At 51.1% G+C, this 14883-nt stretch overlaps 1 protein-coding gene across 1 annotated transcript in view; it reads left to right on the forward strand.

The window, feature by feature from the left end:
* Positions 1-5631: 5631 nt before the first annotated feature.
* LOC308187822 (disintegrin and metalloproteinase domain-containing protein 9-like) overlaps positions 5632-14883 on the forward strand; it is a gene marked incomplete at its 5' end in the record, with an annotated part of 32316 nt that continues 23064 nt past the window's right edge. Inside the window, 10 exons of the mRNA XM_080576179.1 lie at positions 5632-5647; positions 7568-7650; positions 7873-7937; positions 8022-8100; positions 8688-8764; positions 9600-9795; positions 11801-11875; positions 12680-12751; positions 13515-13684; positions 14526-14601. Of these exons, the coding sequence (XP_080432305.1) occupies positions 5632-5647; positions 7568-7650; positions 7873-7937; positions 8022-8100; positions 8688-8764; positions 9600-9795; positions 11801-11875; positions 12680-12751; positions 13515-13684; positions 14526-14601 (909 nt within the window). The remainder of the gene's footprint in view (positions 5648-7567; positions 7651-7872; positions 7938-8021; positions 8101-8687; positions 8765-9599; positions 9796-11800; positions 11876-12679; positions 12752-13514; positions 13685-14525; positions 14602-14883) is intronic.

Raw genomic sequence — 14883 nt, forward strand, 5'->3', positions numbered from 1 at the left:
TGGTGCTGGAGAAAAAAAACACTACAGCTGGAGGGGTGAGCCGCTGAGACCCACCAGCAGCACCGCTCCTCCTCTGAGACCACAACTGGGGTGAAAAAATAAAATAAAATAAAATTAAAATAAAATAGAATAGAATAAAATAAAATTAAAATAAAATAGAATAGAATAAAATAAAATTAAAATAAAATAAAATAGAATAGAATAAAATAAAATAAAATAAAGAAAAGTAAAGTAAAGTAAAGTAAAATAAAATAAAAGTAAAGTAAAATAAAATAAAATAAAATAAAATAAAATAAAATAAAATAAAATAAAATAAAATAAAATAAAATAAAATAAAATAAAATAAAATAAAATAAAATAAAATAAAATAAAATAAAATAAAATAAAATAAAAGTAAAGTAAAGTAAAGTAAAGTAAAATAAAATAAAATAAATACCACCTCTCACTTCTCAGAAGTTTGTTTTATCAGAATAAACCTCCCATGTGTCCCCCTTGTGTCCTTCTCAGGGTCCATCTGCAGGAGCTGCACCCAGCGCATGCCTTTAGCTGGGGAAATAGCCAAGATAAAGGCATTGCCTGGCCTTCGGTCCCCCCCTGCACGCTGCAGAGCTGCTGGGGCTCATCCTCAAAGGGCTATCGCTGAGCAGCCAGCACTTTGTGGAACACAGAAAGGTTTTTCCTGAGCAGAGCCCAGTGCCGGAGGATGCTCAAGGGGAAGCAGAGACCTGGGTCAGCTCCAAAGGCTCCTTGCAGTCACCCGGGCACCTGCATTCAGGGGAAGGATTGCAGCAGGCAGGGCAGAGAGGCTTGCAAGCAGCGTTCGGAATATCATTATGGAAAATAACTGCAAAGATAGGATGCTAAAGCCTTCTGCACTTCCCTCGTTCATCACATTTGACAATATAATCATTTTGCCTAACAGCTAGAAACCATTTCCAGCTAATATTATTTGTTATCTGCAGCAATAGCATTATAATAGTATCTAGAGGGTTACGCAGCTGCCTTTTACAAGACATTGTATTCACATAATACATTTTCTGCTCCAAACCTTCCACTGGTTTTTTAAGAAACAAAAAATAAATAAGAATTACGTCGAGCATAAGAAACCGCAGGCTCTGGGCATCGCTTTTCCAGGAGGAGCTAAGTATTGCTGAGCCATGGGAATAGATCCGCAAATGAAAATGAACCCCAAATCCTCCCCAGACCATGCGCCCAATTTGTGTGTCAGCCAGAGCAGCACTGCACAGCACTTCACTCCTCATCCAGCTTCTCTTACCCAGTGCCCGTTACTGCCATTAAATGGCTCCAGGTCTCCCCACCTCGCCGTGGGGAGGGCAGCCCCCTTCTGCAGCCCCTCCAGGGGTTGGATTGTTCTCCTTCCTCTACTACAGACTTGCAGGAAAACCATTATTTTGTTTTATTTTATTTTATTTTATTTTATTTTATTTTATTTTATTTTATTTTATTTTATTTTATTTTATTTTATTTTATTTTATTTTATTTTATTTTATTTTACTTTACTTTTATTTTATTTTACTTTACTTTACTTTACTTTACTTTATTTTATTTTATTTTATTTTATTTTATTTTATTTTATTTTATTTTATTTTATTTTATTTTATTTTATTTTATTTTATTTTATTTTATTTATTTTACTATATTTCTTTTCTTTTCATTTTCATTTTCATTTTCATTTTCATTTTTTCATTTCAAAATGAAAGAAAACCAGAAAATAGACAGGAAGTGGAATCAAATCAATCAAAATATCTCAGGTTTTGCATCCATAAAAAATATAGGCACCCCAAGGAACTTACCAGAGCCCACTTTTATTTCCTGGTCTCCTCTCCCTCGAGAGAGCCCTCTCCCCCTTCACCTGCTGCCTCCTCCTGCCCAAGGTGTCCTCCCAAGCCAAGAGCTTGTCTCTCATGGAAATTCTGCACACATGGAAGCAAAGCAAAGGCCAGGTTGTTTCAAGTAATAACTGCAAAGGACATAAGAGTTTATGTAATCTATCTGAGAATCAGAATTCTTCTACTTAAAGTTCCTATAAAAGTAGATGTCTTTTTTCCATGGTTTCTCACCATTTCCTTTATACTCGTCATCGAACACAAAAACTTCAAAACAGATTTGTTTTTGTACATTTGTTTTGGCTTATTTATTTTTACATGGCACCAAGTGAAACCTCTCCATGCTCACCATGGTGCTCCATGGAGAAGGCACCCAAGGGTGGCCACCCACTCCTCCTTCCCCCGGGACACCCAAAAGCCTCCAAAGAAACATGAGCACTGTAAGCAAGAATGAACTCATCTCCTTGATGGTTTAAAGCTGTTTTTCATAGTTTAGTTTTCATAGTTTTCACTTTGCCTTGGCAAATTATTCCTTCCAGGCTGGTGGGAGCAGGGACGCCCCGTGCCCAGGGCTTGCTCCCTGTTCCTGCCAAGGAAGGAGTCTCATCACGAACCAGATCCTCTGACGTCTGCTATTGGAAAGGATGGGGCTTGGGGCATCTTGAAACAAACCATCAAGACAAAAAAAATGTAGCAGCATCCTTCTGTAGCTGCTCTGTGAGTCGCTTGGTGCAATCCTGCGGCACGGTGTCCATCCCAGGGGATTACTGCTCTGCAAACCCACCCAGATCCCAATTTCTTGGGGCTTCCGAGCTTTGTGAGCAAGATGAGCTCACCCTGTCTTTGTGCCGCTTCTCAGCCCTCAGGTTTATTGTCCCCGATGGTCACTGCATCTCTTCTCCCCCGGGAAGCTTTTGTTCTTCCCAGCGGGTGAGCGCATTTTGCAGGTAATTGCAGGAAGGGTTTTCTGGTCAAGCCTCAATCTGTAACCAGGTTAAGTGTCTGCGGCACTTTGTGTTTGGGTGTATTTAAGATGTGTTGGTAGTGTCAGCCCTCTGCTTGATAGATGTGCTTGTGCTGGCTTGGCTTTGCAATTAAAATGCGATGTTCCCTTCAGCCACAGGCCGGAGGGATGGAAATGCAGAGACACGTTTGTTGGTGACGCAGGTTTCTTATTCAGAGCGTCGTTTGTGGCTCTAGGAGTAACTGTCTCAGTCGGGTGAAAATTATACCAGCTAGAGTTTATCAAATTCATTGCTAAGGCAGGAGGATGAAGGTGAATTTAAAACAAGACCTAGGAAAAGCGCAGGAGTCCTCAGCATGCAAACGTCAGACTTGCTGACTGCGGTTCGTTTTGAACAAACTGGGAACTGTGGTTCATTTTGAACACCGGGACAAGCTAAGGAAACTCCACGGTGCATGCATCCATCTTCCAGCTCAAATAGAAATCCATGGACATTTGTACCTGGGAGGCATTCAAGGAACTGAGCCTGGGCACTAGCCCTACAAGCAGCTTCTCCCATCCTTGCCACCTCCCCATCCCTTCTCCTGCACCCCATCCCTTCTCCTGGCCCTCCAGCCCTTCCCCTTCCCTTCTCATCCAGCCCTGTCCTCCTGGTCTGTGCAGCTGGAGGGATGAAGTAAAGCAGTGAGCAAACCTCACTGTGTTTTTGGCAGCGTGAGCAATGCAGGAACCGGACCCTCCTTCCTCTTGCAGTCCCGCTGCACAGCTGGAGCAAGGCAGGAGCAGCACGTGGCTGCACGTTTTTCCTGATTTCTGGCTGTTTTTTAACTTTTCAGATGTTAAGGAACACTCGTTGATGAGCAGCCCCTTGCACAAGGCTTTATCTTGTAGGAAAGCTGAGGGTTTCTGCCCACACCTGGGAAGCTCGGCATGAGCTCAGTGCCTTGGGGCACAGACGCTTCCTTTCCTCATCACATCTAGAAACCTGTGTGATTATCATACCCGAATCACCCTTCCACTGGTGGATGAGGCCTAACTTTCAGCCTATTTCTCACCTTCTGGCTTTCTACACCAGTGTGACCTCCCTGCTGCTGCAGCTTCTCGCATCAGCCGTATCCTTTGGTTCTTCCCCTGACATCTTGGTTTTGCTTATTTTAAGCTTACCTTCCTTTGGCTGTTTGCAAGTCAGCCAGTGTTTCTGTTTCACAGACCAACTGATGTCTGCCAGCAGTCTCTGTGTATTGTTCCTCCTTCTTCATGCTGGAATAGTCATTGCTCTCTGTCTTTTAATATCCCCCAAATCCTCCCCCCCAAAATAATATATATATATATATAACAAAGCTAGCATGGGTTACAAGAAATCCCCTATAAATCAGGGATGGAAATCAGAGGGAAGAGAGCCAGGCATTGCCCTTGAGTCCCACATAATTTGCAAATGCCCCAATCCTGCATCCCCATGCAATGGGGCAGCCCTTGCACGTCCGCGCTGGTGTACAGCCAAACCAAGGACATGCACTAACGAGGTCAAAATTAGGTGTTATCACCCAAGAAAGGGCACAAAGCAAGGGAAAGGGCAGCTGGAGGGAGCACAGGGAGATGCTGCTCTGAGCAGGATGCAGTGCAAACACTGAGTCCATAGCTGGGCATCCAGGTAGCATGCCTAAATCATCCCCAGTTGGCCACATTCTGCACCAAGCACAGGGAAACTGAGAACCTCGTTGGCCCAGCACCTTGCTGGGCTCCGCAGTACTTCGATAAGGAGCTACCAGACCCAGCGAGGAGCGTCGTGGATGGGCTGGGACCTGGGGGAACTCACGTTGCAGGGAAAGGACGACGAGGTTGGGCATTTGTGGGGCTTGGGACATTTCTGGGGCTTGGGACCAGCAGCGCAGCTCCTGATGGTGCCTGCAGTACAGGCAGCAAGCAGGGATTGCTGCTTGGGGAATGAGGCAGCAGAGCAAAGAGGACGTGCTGGGGGGATTTAAGCATCTTCTCCCACTGCTGACAAAGCTTTCTCGGCTCTGTTTGCAAACATCTCCTTGCATTTCAGTGTTCTGCACACAGCTGCAATTACTCTCTGTACGCCTCCTCTTCCTTGGCACAGTTCAATGGGGCAAGTGCTGGCGCAGAGGCTCTGAAAAGGGCTGCAGAAAGGAAAGGAGTCAGCAGAAACAGCCCCGAAGGTGCAAGCAGCTCAGAGGCGGCTCCAAGTCTGCTCTCGGATCAGCACCAGGCATGGATGGCAGCTCGCTGGTGCCAGCCACGAGTCGTGCTCTGGCAGCTGCTGTCCGGGGCCCGCCCATGGGTTTTCAGGGTGAATCTGCTCATTTCTCACACTGAAGATGATAAAAAGGGGAAATTTGCTGAAAATACATCCTTGCCATGGGCTGTGCCAAACCTGGCCAGGGCCCTCAAGCCCTGTGCTGTGCCCCTGGGAGGATGGAGGGATGAGAGCAGGGGGGTGGGCACATGCATTGCCAAGTTCCTGTTCAAACAATCACAATTTGGGCATTAATGGCCAAATGGCCATTAATGGGATGAGGATGGGATGGGATGGGGATGGGGATGGGGATGGGGATGGGGATGGGGATGGGGATGGGGATGGGGATGGGGATGGAGGGGAATGGGATGGGGAGTTGGAGAGGGGGGAAGGGGATGGGTTGGGATGGGATGAGAGGGAATGGGATGGGGAGAAGCAGGAGGAGGGAAGGGGAAGAGAGAGGGGGAAAGAGAGGGGGATGGGAAGGGGCAGGAGGAAGAGGAGGGGATGGGATGGGGGGGAAAGGGGTGGGATGCGGATAGGTGGCAGGTGGAGGAGTGATGGTGGCAGTTGGAGGTGAGAGCAGAGTGGTGGGAGGTGGCGGAACAGGCCCAGGTGGCAGTTGGAGAAGGCATGGCCGTGGCGATGAGGGGGATGGGACAATATGGGATGGGATGGGATAAGGATAGGGATGGGATGGTATAAGGTGGGATGAGACGTGATGGGGTGGCAGGTGGAGGGGCTCCAGGTAGTGGGAGGTGGCAGCTGGAGCCCAGGCGGCAGTTGGAGGCAGGGCTGGGTGGCAGCGGGGTGGGGGCAGGACGGGTCCCTGTGGGGTGGGACATGGAGAGGCCCCACTGAGGGGTGGCAGTGGGAGAGGCTGGGAATGGGGCCTTGGAGACAGCTGGGGGGCCTGGGGCTCTGGTGGCAACTGGGGGAGCCCAGCAAGGGGCTGGGGGAGCTGGGGAGGGGGCCTGGCTGACGCTGTGTCCCTGCAGGCCACGAGGGGCACGGGGATGGGGACGGGGCTGTGCCCACCCCTGAGGGGCACGGGGGTCGCGGGACTGATCCTGCTCCTCTGCCCAGGTGAGGGGTAGGGAGACGGGGGGCAGGGGCAGGGGGATGGGGCAGGGAGAGGGGTGGGATGGGGATGGGATGGGATGGGATGGGATGGGATGGGATGGGATGGGATGGGATGGGATGGGATGGGGATGGGGATGGGGATGGGGATGGGGATGGGATGGGATGGGATGGGGATGGGGATGGGGATGGGATGGGGATGGGATGGGGATGGGGATGGGATGGGATGGGATGGGGATGGGGATGGGGATGGGATGGGGATGGGATGGGGATGGGGATGGGGATGGGATGGGATGGGATGGGGATGGGGATGGGGATGGGATGGGATGGGATGGGATGGGATGGGGATGGGGATGGGGATGGGATGGGATGGGATGGGGATGGGGATGGGGATGGGGATGGGGATGGGATGGGATGGGATGGGATGGGATGGGATGGGATGGGATGGGATGGGGATGGGGATGGGGATGGGGATGGGATGGGGATGGGGATGGGGATGGGATGGGGATGGGGATGGGGATGGGGATGGGGATGGGATGGGATGGGATGGGGATGGGGATGGGATGGGATGGGGATGGGGATGGGGATGGGGATGGGGATGGGATGGGATGGGATGGGGATGGGGATGGGGATGGGATGGGGATGGGATGGGGATGGGGATGGGATGGGATGGGATGGGGATGGGGATGGGGATGGGATGGGGATGGGATGGGGATGGGGATGGGATGGGATGGGATGGGGATGGGGATGGGGATGGGATGGGATGGGATGGGATGGGATGGGGATGGGGATGGGGATGGGATGGGATGGGATGGGGATGGGGATGGGGATGGGGATGGGGATGGGATGGGATGGGATGGGATGGGATGGGATGGGATGGGGATGGGATGGGATGGGGATGGGATGGGGATGGGATGGGATGGGATGGGATGGGATGGGATGGGATGGGATGGGATGGGATGGGGATGGGGATGGGGATGGGATGGGATGGGATGGGATGGGATGGGATGGGATGGGGATGGGATGGGATGGGGTGGGGGAGAGGTTGGGAATGGGGAATGGGAATGGGCAACGAGGATGAGGGGACATAGGCTGGGGGGCGTAGGCTGGGGGCATGAGCAGGAGAATGTGCGCTAGGCTCAGCATCTTGAAATTCTGGAAATCATCTTATTTCTCCCCTTTTCAAAAGTTCTCCGGAGTTTCTTGTACCTAAACTTCATTAGAAGTTGGTATTAGCAGTGAAGAGAACTGCTCAACCCCCTCTTTTATGCCTCTCCTTGAAGAATCTGCAGTTTTACATATGCCAGATTTTTAAAATTTCCCACTTAAAACCCTCCTTCTGCACTGCGGAGGTGGGAAATCCTCCCAGCCTGGTGTAAGCCACTTCCCTGCTCCCTAACCTCAGAACCTTTCCAGGGTTTACTGAAGCGTCGAGCATCGTCTACTCCGAAGTGACGGTGCCGAGGCAGCTGGAGCCAAGGCACGGGGCTGCCACAGAGGTCAGGCGCTGGTTTGGAAATGATTTTGGAAACACTTTTTAGCCCCCAGATGCCAGACCCAACCCTGTCTCTGCCCAGGGGGATGCTGCAGGGGGGACGGGGAGATGGGAGGGGGGCGGCTCCGGCCCCCTAAACCAGCCTGCAGACAGGGCTTCTGCAGGGAAGGCAGGGACCATGGAAAATAAATAAATACCCCGAATATTAACATGCATTGCGTTACAGGAGGACAAGGCTTATTTAATCAAGGCAGAAGGAAATTACCACGTCGTCCACCTGACGCAGGCAAAGTAAGGCTCTTCAGTTCTCCCTCCTCCTGCACAGGCCCGTGGCGGAGCTCAGCCTGCCCTGAGAAATTCTGCTTTGCCTTCCAGAAATCTGGTAGCCAAGGACCTCCCGGTTTTCACTTACGGTGCAGAGGGGGAGCTGATAACCGAGTTTCCGTACATTCAGGTGAGGGCTGGGGTCTGCCTGGGGTGCCCCGGGGGACAGAAGCAGGTGCCCCCCCCTTCACAGGGCCACTCAAATGCACCAAAAACAGCGAGGGGATGCTGTTTTTGAAAACATCTTTTTTTTTTTTTTTTTTATACTATTTGTTTACAAAAGGAAGCAAATTGTACAAAGGCTTGCTAAAACCTGGGAAAACAAATTGAGATTGATCAGAACACTTGGTTTCCCTTTCCAACTTTTAATGTTTTTTTTAAACAATTTAACTCCGTCAGAAGAAAAGCTGAGGAATCTGAAAAATATCCCCCCAAAATTCATCATTATCCAAATATTCCCTTTCTATTAGCACTGGAGGCAGCACTGACCCTGCCACACTCCCTCAGCCTGCTGCAGCCTCCTCCATCCCACTCATCCTCCTGCTTTTTCCCTGCTTACCTCCCCCACCTTTTATTTTCGCACACGAAGCTCCTGCCCCAAATGGAAGGACAGATTTTTTTGCGGGCTGTTTTCTCGTGTTTCCCTTTACGGATGCATTTTCTGAGCCCTGGTGCAGGAGCTTTTCCCGAGGCTGAGGCCCTGCTTGCCCCTTGCAGGACGACTGCTTCTACCAGGGGTTCGTGGAGGGCTCCCCGGGCTCTGTCGCCTCCGTCAGCACGTGCTTTGGGATCAGGTAGGGTGCTGTGGGGTTTTGGTGCCACGGTCGCTGTGCCAGGGTTTTGTGTCCCTCTGCAGAGCAGGTGATCCCCCTTCTGCCTGCTTTCTGCTCCATCCTGTGGCTGGCACCCAAATCCTCCGACACAGCTGAGGAAATACAGGAGCAATTTTTACCATAGGGATCTAAATGGTGCATAGGTAAATGAAAATTAGGCGCAGAGGTAAAAAAAACTGATAGAAAATCAGACTTTAATGAAACATTTGGCCAAGAAATGAGTTTTACATACCTCCGGCAGGCTGTAGGCAGGTAGCAGGTTTTGCATGCCAAAACGCTTCGGAGACTTGCACTCAAAAAGCTCATAGTGAGCAAGCGCTGCTGGGGACACCTTCCTCTGCAGGTGCACCCCGCTTCTGGGGTATTTTCTGGGATATTTTCGTGTCTGACAGTGCCAGCTCCAAACGTACAGAAAGCCGCCTCTGTAGGGGCGTTTGGTTGCTCTTTCAAGGCTGTCTTATGTACACTAAGCCTTGGGCACGACACTTTTTCCTACAGAAGGTGTTTTAGGTGAGCTCCCTGTGTCATCTCACTGCATCCCTGCCCACAGGAGCAGTGGTATGAAAGAGCTAAAATGAACCTTTCCTATCCCCTGTTTCCGAAACCACGTAAAAAGCTGGCTCGTCCCAAGAGCCCTGAACCCCCGAAGATGCTCCTGGGGCTCCCAGTTGACGGCACAAGCTCCTGAGGGCTGCCCCGCACCTCCAGCACTTTGGGTCTTTTTGCGCTTCTTAAATAATTTAAGAAGCCATCTCCTTCGTGTCTCTTACCTCCCTCTCTGCTGGAACAACCTCAGCGGAGTCCTGCAAATCGGAGACCTGAGGTACGAGATCCAGCCGGTGGAGAACTCCTCGACCTTTCAGCACCTCATTTTCCGAAAGGCGCCGGCAGGAGGCTCGCCCCCGCTCTGCCAGGTGCCCAGGGAGCGCCAGGACCGCCTGCCCGCAGAGGGAGAAATCACAAACGGGAGCAGGAAAATCCTGGTTATCGAGGTAAGGGCCCCCCATCCGCTGGTTTAGGGTGTTGTAAAGGTGTGGGGCAGGGCAAACGCTGGGCGTGATGCGACCACAGGTCTGGAAGGAGAGGATTTCGGCATCATGCCTGCGAGCCAGGTGCCTCCCACCCAGCAGGAATTTTTGCTCAAGTCGACATTGAAGTTTCTGATCCGGGTCTGACTCCCTTGGCACTGCATTTAATGCACCTTTGCATCCGGGCAATGCACAGCAGCAGCTCTCCGTGTCCCGTTTTCACCTCACAACAAGCACAGCTGGGCTGTACCGACCTGCTTGGCTTAAATTACGTGGGAAAAGCTTTAATGATGTCAAAACACACACATCTGCTGCTCCTCTTCTGTTCAGGAACACTGTTTCCATGTTATCAGAGGAAATGAGTTTGTTCTGGCTTCATTTGTTACGGGACCTTGTTGATGTGCTCGTTTTCGGAAACACCTTGGTCAAAAAAAATTATTTGATTTGCCAACGCTTCCAGAGCTTGTGGGGACTTCTGTCATTGCTGTCCCTGCTGTCAAAAGAGCCGAGATAAAGTGTTATTTCTGTACCTACAAGTGTGGATTATTTATAGCCACAGCCTGGCCGATGCCAGCGTGCTGTGATTGCATTCGGTGAAAGAAATAAAGAGTGACATTCAGAGATGCTGCCTTCTGATAGTAATACAAAACACTCAGATGAAAGAATTACTTATCAGCTCCCATGGCGGAAATATAGTTTTTTAAATGGCTACAATTTCACTGAATTTACTGAGAACCTGCCAGAGAGGGGATAATTTATAATAATAATAAAGTGGTATCTGTTCATCAGAGAAGAGAGACGAGTCCCCACGCTTAAATGGGTCTTAAGCAAGAGCAGTTTTGTAGCCATGCATAGCTCTGCAGCAGCCAAGACGGTTGTTGTGTTTCTGAGAGCAAAGGTCTCCTCCTCCTCTTCTTCCTCCTCCTCCTGCTCCTCCTCCTCTCCCAGGTGAGAAGGGCTGCCCTTGCTCTCAGGGAATTGCTAAGGCCAGGAATTGTCCCCAGAGCCCAGTGCAGTGAGAGAGGCTTTTGCTTGCCACTGGCTTGCAGCCCAGCTCTGCGGACTACGCTGCAGCATTCTGGCACGCCAACGAGTAAATTCCATTTCTTAAAAGCAAAATTTTGAACCCAGAGATGGCGTTCTGGGGTTGGGAAGTCCCCACGCTGCAGTGAAATCTGGCTGCATGCTGATACTATAAAACATGGGACAGTGCTGCCACTAAGGCTGCCGATGACCCTGAAGGTCCTTCCCGACCCAGATGATTCTGTGATTCCATGACTCTATACTGATGCAACTGACTGAAACCACCAGTTACCTTGCTGAGTGTACAAAATGTAGAGGCAGAGGCAAGAAATGCCCACAACCACATTTCCAGAACCTGCTGGAGCCCAGGCACCGCACGTGGGGCTTTCACTGCTTGGGCTCCCTGAGCTGCGTTACGTCGGTGTGCTGGGGAGAATGAAACCAAGCCAAGCAAGAGTTATTTATGTGGCTTTCCTGTGGCTTGAGCAACTTCAGTCCAGGACCACTTTGCCCCAGCAATGAGCTGCTGATGTCCCTTTTCTTGCCATTCATGCTGGATGCTGGAACAGCACTGGCCCCACTCTATCCTCTCTGTGATGCAGAGCAGTGTTTGTGTGGCACCAAAAATTATGGTTAAAAATGGTCCGAGCCACAGGACAATCGTGCAAAATTTGCAGCGTATAGGCAATTTAATGTGAGCAATGCCAGGTTAACCCCTGCTACCAGGAAGCCCCAGCCTACAGACGTGTCCTGTCTCTGAATCTCTCTGCTCTGTCCCTGATTACCTGCGGCACTCATTAACGCTTTTCCTGCTCCAAGATACTTGCCATGTTCTTGTACCAGGGAAATTCTGGACCATGTTGAGTAACAGCACCTCATTTTTTTGCAATGTGGTGAAAAAACAGCACCCCGCAGTGTGTGACCTGTGCCATTTGCTCACTTGCAGGAGGTCCCCGGGCTCCACAGCCTGCCCGTGCCCACCAGGTACCTGGAATTGGCTCTTGTCGCCAACCAGGAGCTGGTAAGTGCCAGAACTCAGCGCCGTGGTGCTTTGCTACAGCTGCTGCACTGTACTGGAGGCTCTTCTTTGCTCCGAGCCCCATTTATGCAATCAGGGGGCTCTAATGCCCGTGCTGAGAGGAGAAGGGGGGCATCCGCCACTGGTTCTCGGCACCCGAGGGAATCACAGCACATCGCTGGGCAGCGTGCCTCTCGCCACGGGAAGGGGCCGCTGGTGCTCAGCCCGTGTGTGGGCACTGCTGTGAATTGATGTTGAGAGAAAAAATGGTTTTAAAACAAGTGATGAGGTCTGACTGCTGTAACACGCTCGGGGACAGACCTAAGCAGCCGTTTCCGGGATAACTGGAGCGTTTTGAAAACTACTCCGGTATTTATTTGAACAGAACGAAATGGTGCGAAATGGTCCCATGGGAATACACGTCCTGGGAAGGCAGCAAAGCCCCGGAGCCGTGCCCCCCTCTCCAACCCCGCGAGAGGTGGTGATTCAGCCTCCCCACCACCCCAGCGCACCAGCTCTGCTCTGTGGGACCGGGCTTTTGTTTAATGGGAGCAGATAACAAGCATGCTATTGAATGAGCTAGGGCAGGGGGCTCCTGTCGGTGCCAAGAGCCATCCTCTCGGAATAGCAGAGCCCCAGTGGGGTGAGAAATCCCACCGCGGGTCCATCTGATGTGGTTAATTAGGATTTCAGCTGGGGAAGGGCTGGTGCAGACACACGGCTGGGCTGTGTAAGGTGCAAGGGGAGCGACCGCTGCTCCCCACGCTGGCATCGCCAGGCTGTGACGCATCCCCTCTCCCCTTTCAGTTCAAAGCTAACAGCTACAACGAAACCCTCATGCTGCACCTCTTCATTTCCATTAGCAACCTCCTGAACACGGTGAGCACGCACGCGGTCGTGACGATGGTGGTTGCCCTGGGAAGGGACGGGCGCTCATCCTCTGACTGCAGCCACTCTCGGGGAAGTGATGGGCTCCCGAGTGATGTAACTCCCACCCCTAAAAAAATCCCTTAACGTGTGAGTGAAGCCGGTGTAAAAATTATTACGAAATTATCCCTTTAAGCTGTCTGATGGAATATGCATTATTGGTGCTGAGTGCTTCCTGGTATCCCATTATGATCTCCACTTCATCATCGCCCTGCTCTGAGAGCTAGGAAGGAGCACTGGGTGTTCCTCTGCTGATTCCTCTGTGTGCATACACAGACAGGGTGCTGGGGCATCAGCCCAAGCTCAGCCACTCCAAAATGAGCTGCGCAGAAAGACCTACTAAATTAATATATCTCATGGAAATAAAGAAAATGCTCAGCTGTTCCAGTGTGAGCGAGAACCTGGATCTTGCACAAATAGCATAAAAAGAAGTGCGGAGCCCGGGGTCACAGATCATAGAGTAATTTAGGTGGAAAAAGACCTTCAGGGTCACCAAGCCACCTACCGAGTCCCATCACCAAACCACGTCCCTCAGTGCCACATCCACACGTCTCCCAAACACCCTCAGGGACAGGGACCCCCACCGCCTCCCTGGGCAGCCCGCCCCGTGCCTGGCCACCCTCTCCAGGCAGAAATTCTCCCTCATCCCCAATCCAAACCTCCCCTGCTGCCACTCGAGGCCACCTCCTGGCATCCCACTGCTCGCCACCCCCAGGTGTACAGGCGCATGAAGCTGCAGGTCGTCGTCAGCGCGGTGGAGATGTGGACCGGGGGGGACCAGGTGACGGCCACCCACAGCCTGGCCCAGACGCTGCAGTTCTTCACCGCCTGGTGCCAGAGGGACGCCGCGGGGCGCTTCGAGTACGACCACGTGGAGCTGCTGCTGTAAGAGCCCGCGAGAGGGATGAGCAGGAGCGGGGGCACCTCCATCCCCTTCCCCTTCCACTTCTTGCGCTCATACGCTGATGCGCTTTCTGTCCTGGGGATATCTCACGGAAGAAAATGTTTCGGCTTAATCAGTCCGCGTACTAATCAGCGCCCATTTGTCATGTAAATTGGTACAAGGAGGATTTTAAGTACGTTGCCCTTCCCTTTCCTTGTCCTCTTTTGTATTTTCCCACACACGCAGAGTGTATATCGTATTTCCAATTCTCATACCGTTGTCTGTAACTGAATTATTATAATCTCATTTTTAATGTTAACCATTTTATATAGATTAACCATTCATTTTTAGATGTCTTAACTCATTGGCGTGTGGTTTACAGCACAATATTTGAATTAAATTGTTTTGCTAGGAGGGGGAAGTTAGATCTCACACTGTTGATGCACTCACTTCAGCGCTCCATTCATTCATTCGCTTTTTAACACCTAGTACATTGCTTCTGTTTTGACTGCTCCTTTTACTTTCCTTTGACAAGAAACAAATCCTCTGCACACTAAAATCTGTGATGTGTGTGTATAAATATGCATTTACTCTATAAGACAGTCACTGCACACAGGGAAACCTTGCTGAGCAGTGCCTGCAATCAGCCCCAGAGCTCAGAGGGAAGCCGAAGGGATCCCCATTGATTCCTTCAAGGAAGGAGATCCCCACTGATACAGATCTTCAAGGAAGGAGTTCCTTGCTGCCTGAAGCCATTATTTTCCAGCTGTAATTCCTGCAGGGTATCCTGTTATTACGAAGATGTTTTTGCTTTCCTTTAACACCCAAACCTCTCTGCTGCAGCGGCCAGCACTACGCGGAGCGGGGCTTTGCCTGGAAGGGGATGATGTGCCAGCCCAACTCGGTCGGCGTCGTCTCGGTAAGGGGAGACCTCGCAGGCTGTAACGTTGCCCCCATAACTCATCCTCCCCCATCGCACCTGTAATGCCACAGAACCCCAGAATCCCAGAAGGGCTGAGGTTGGAGGCACCTCTGGGTCCATCCGGTGCCAGCCCTGCTCCAGCAGGGACACCCAGAGCAGGGGCCCAGCACCACGTCCCGGCAGCTTTTGGAGATGTGAGTGACGGCAGATGCCAGGCTGCTTTGGATGCCATCCCCCAGCTCGGGATCCTGCAGCCTGAGCCCAACACCGAGCGGTGTT

Source organism: Anser brachyrhynchus (assembly GCF_964034855.1).
Source record: "Anser brachyrhynchus genome assembly, chromosome: 1".
Classification (NCBI taxonomy): domain Eukaryota; kingdom Metazoa; phylum Chordata; class Aves; order Anseriformes; family Anatidae; genus Anser; species Anser brachyrhynchus.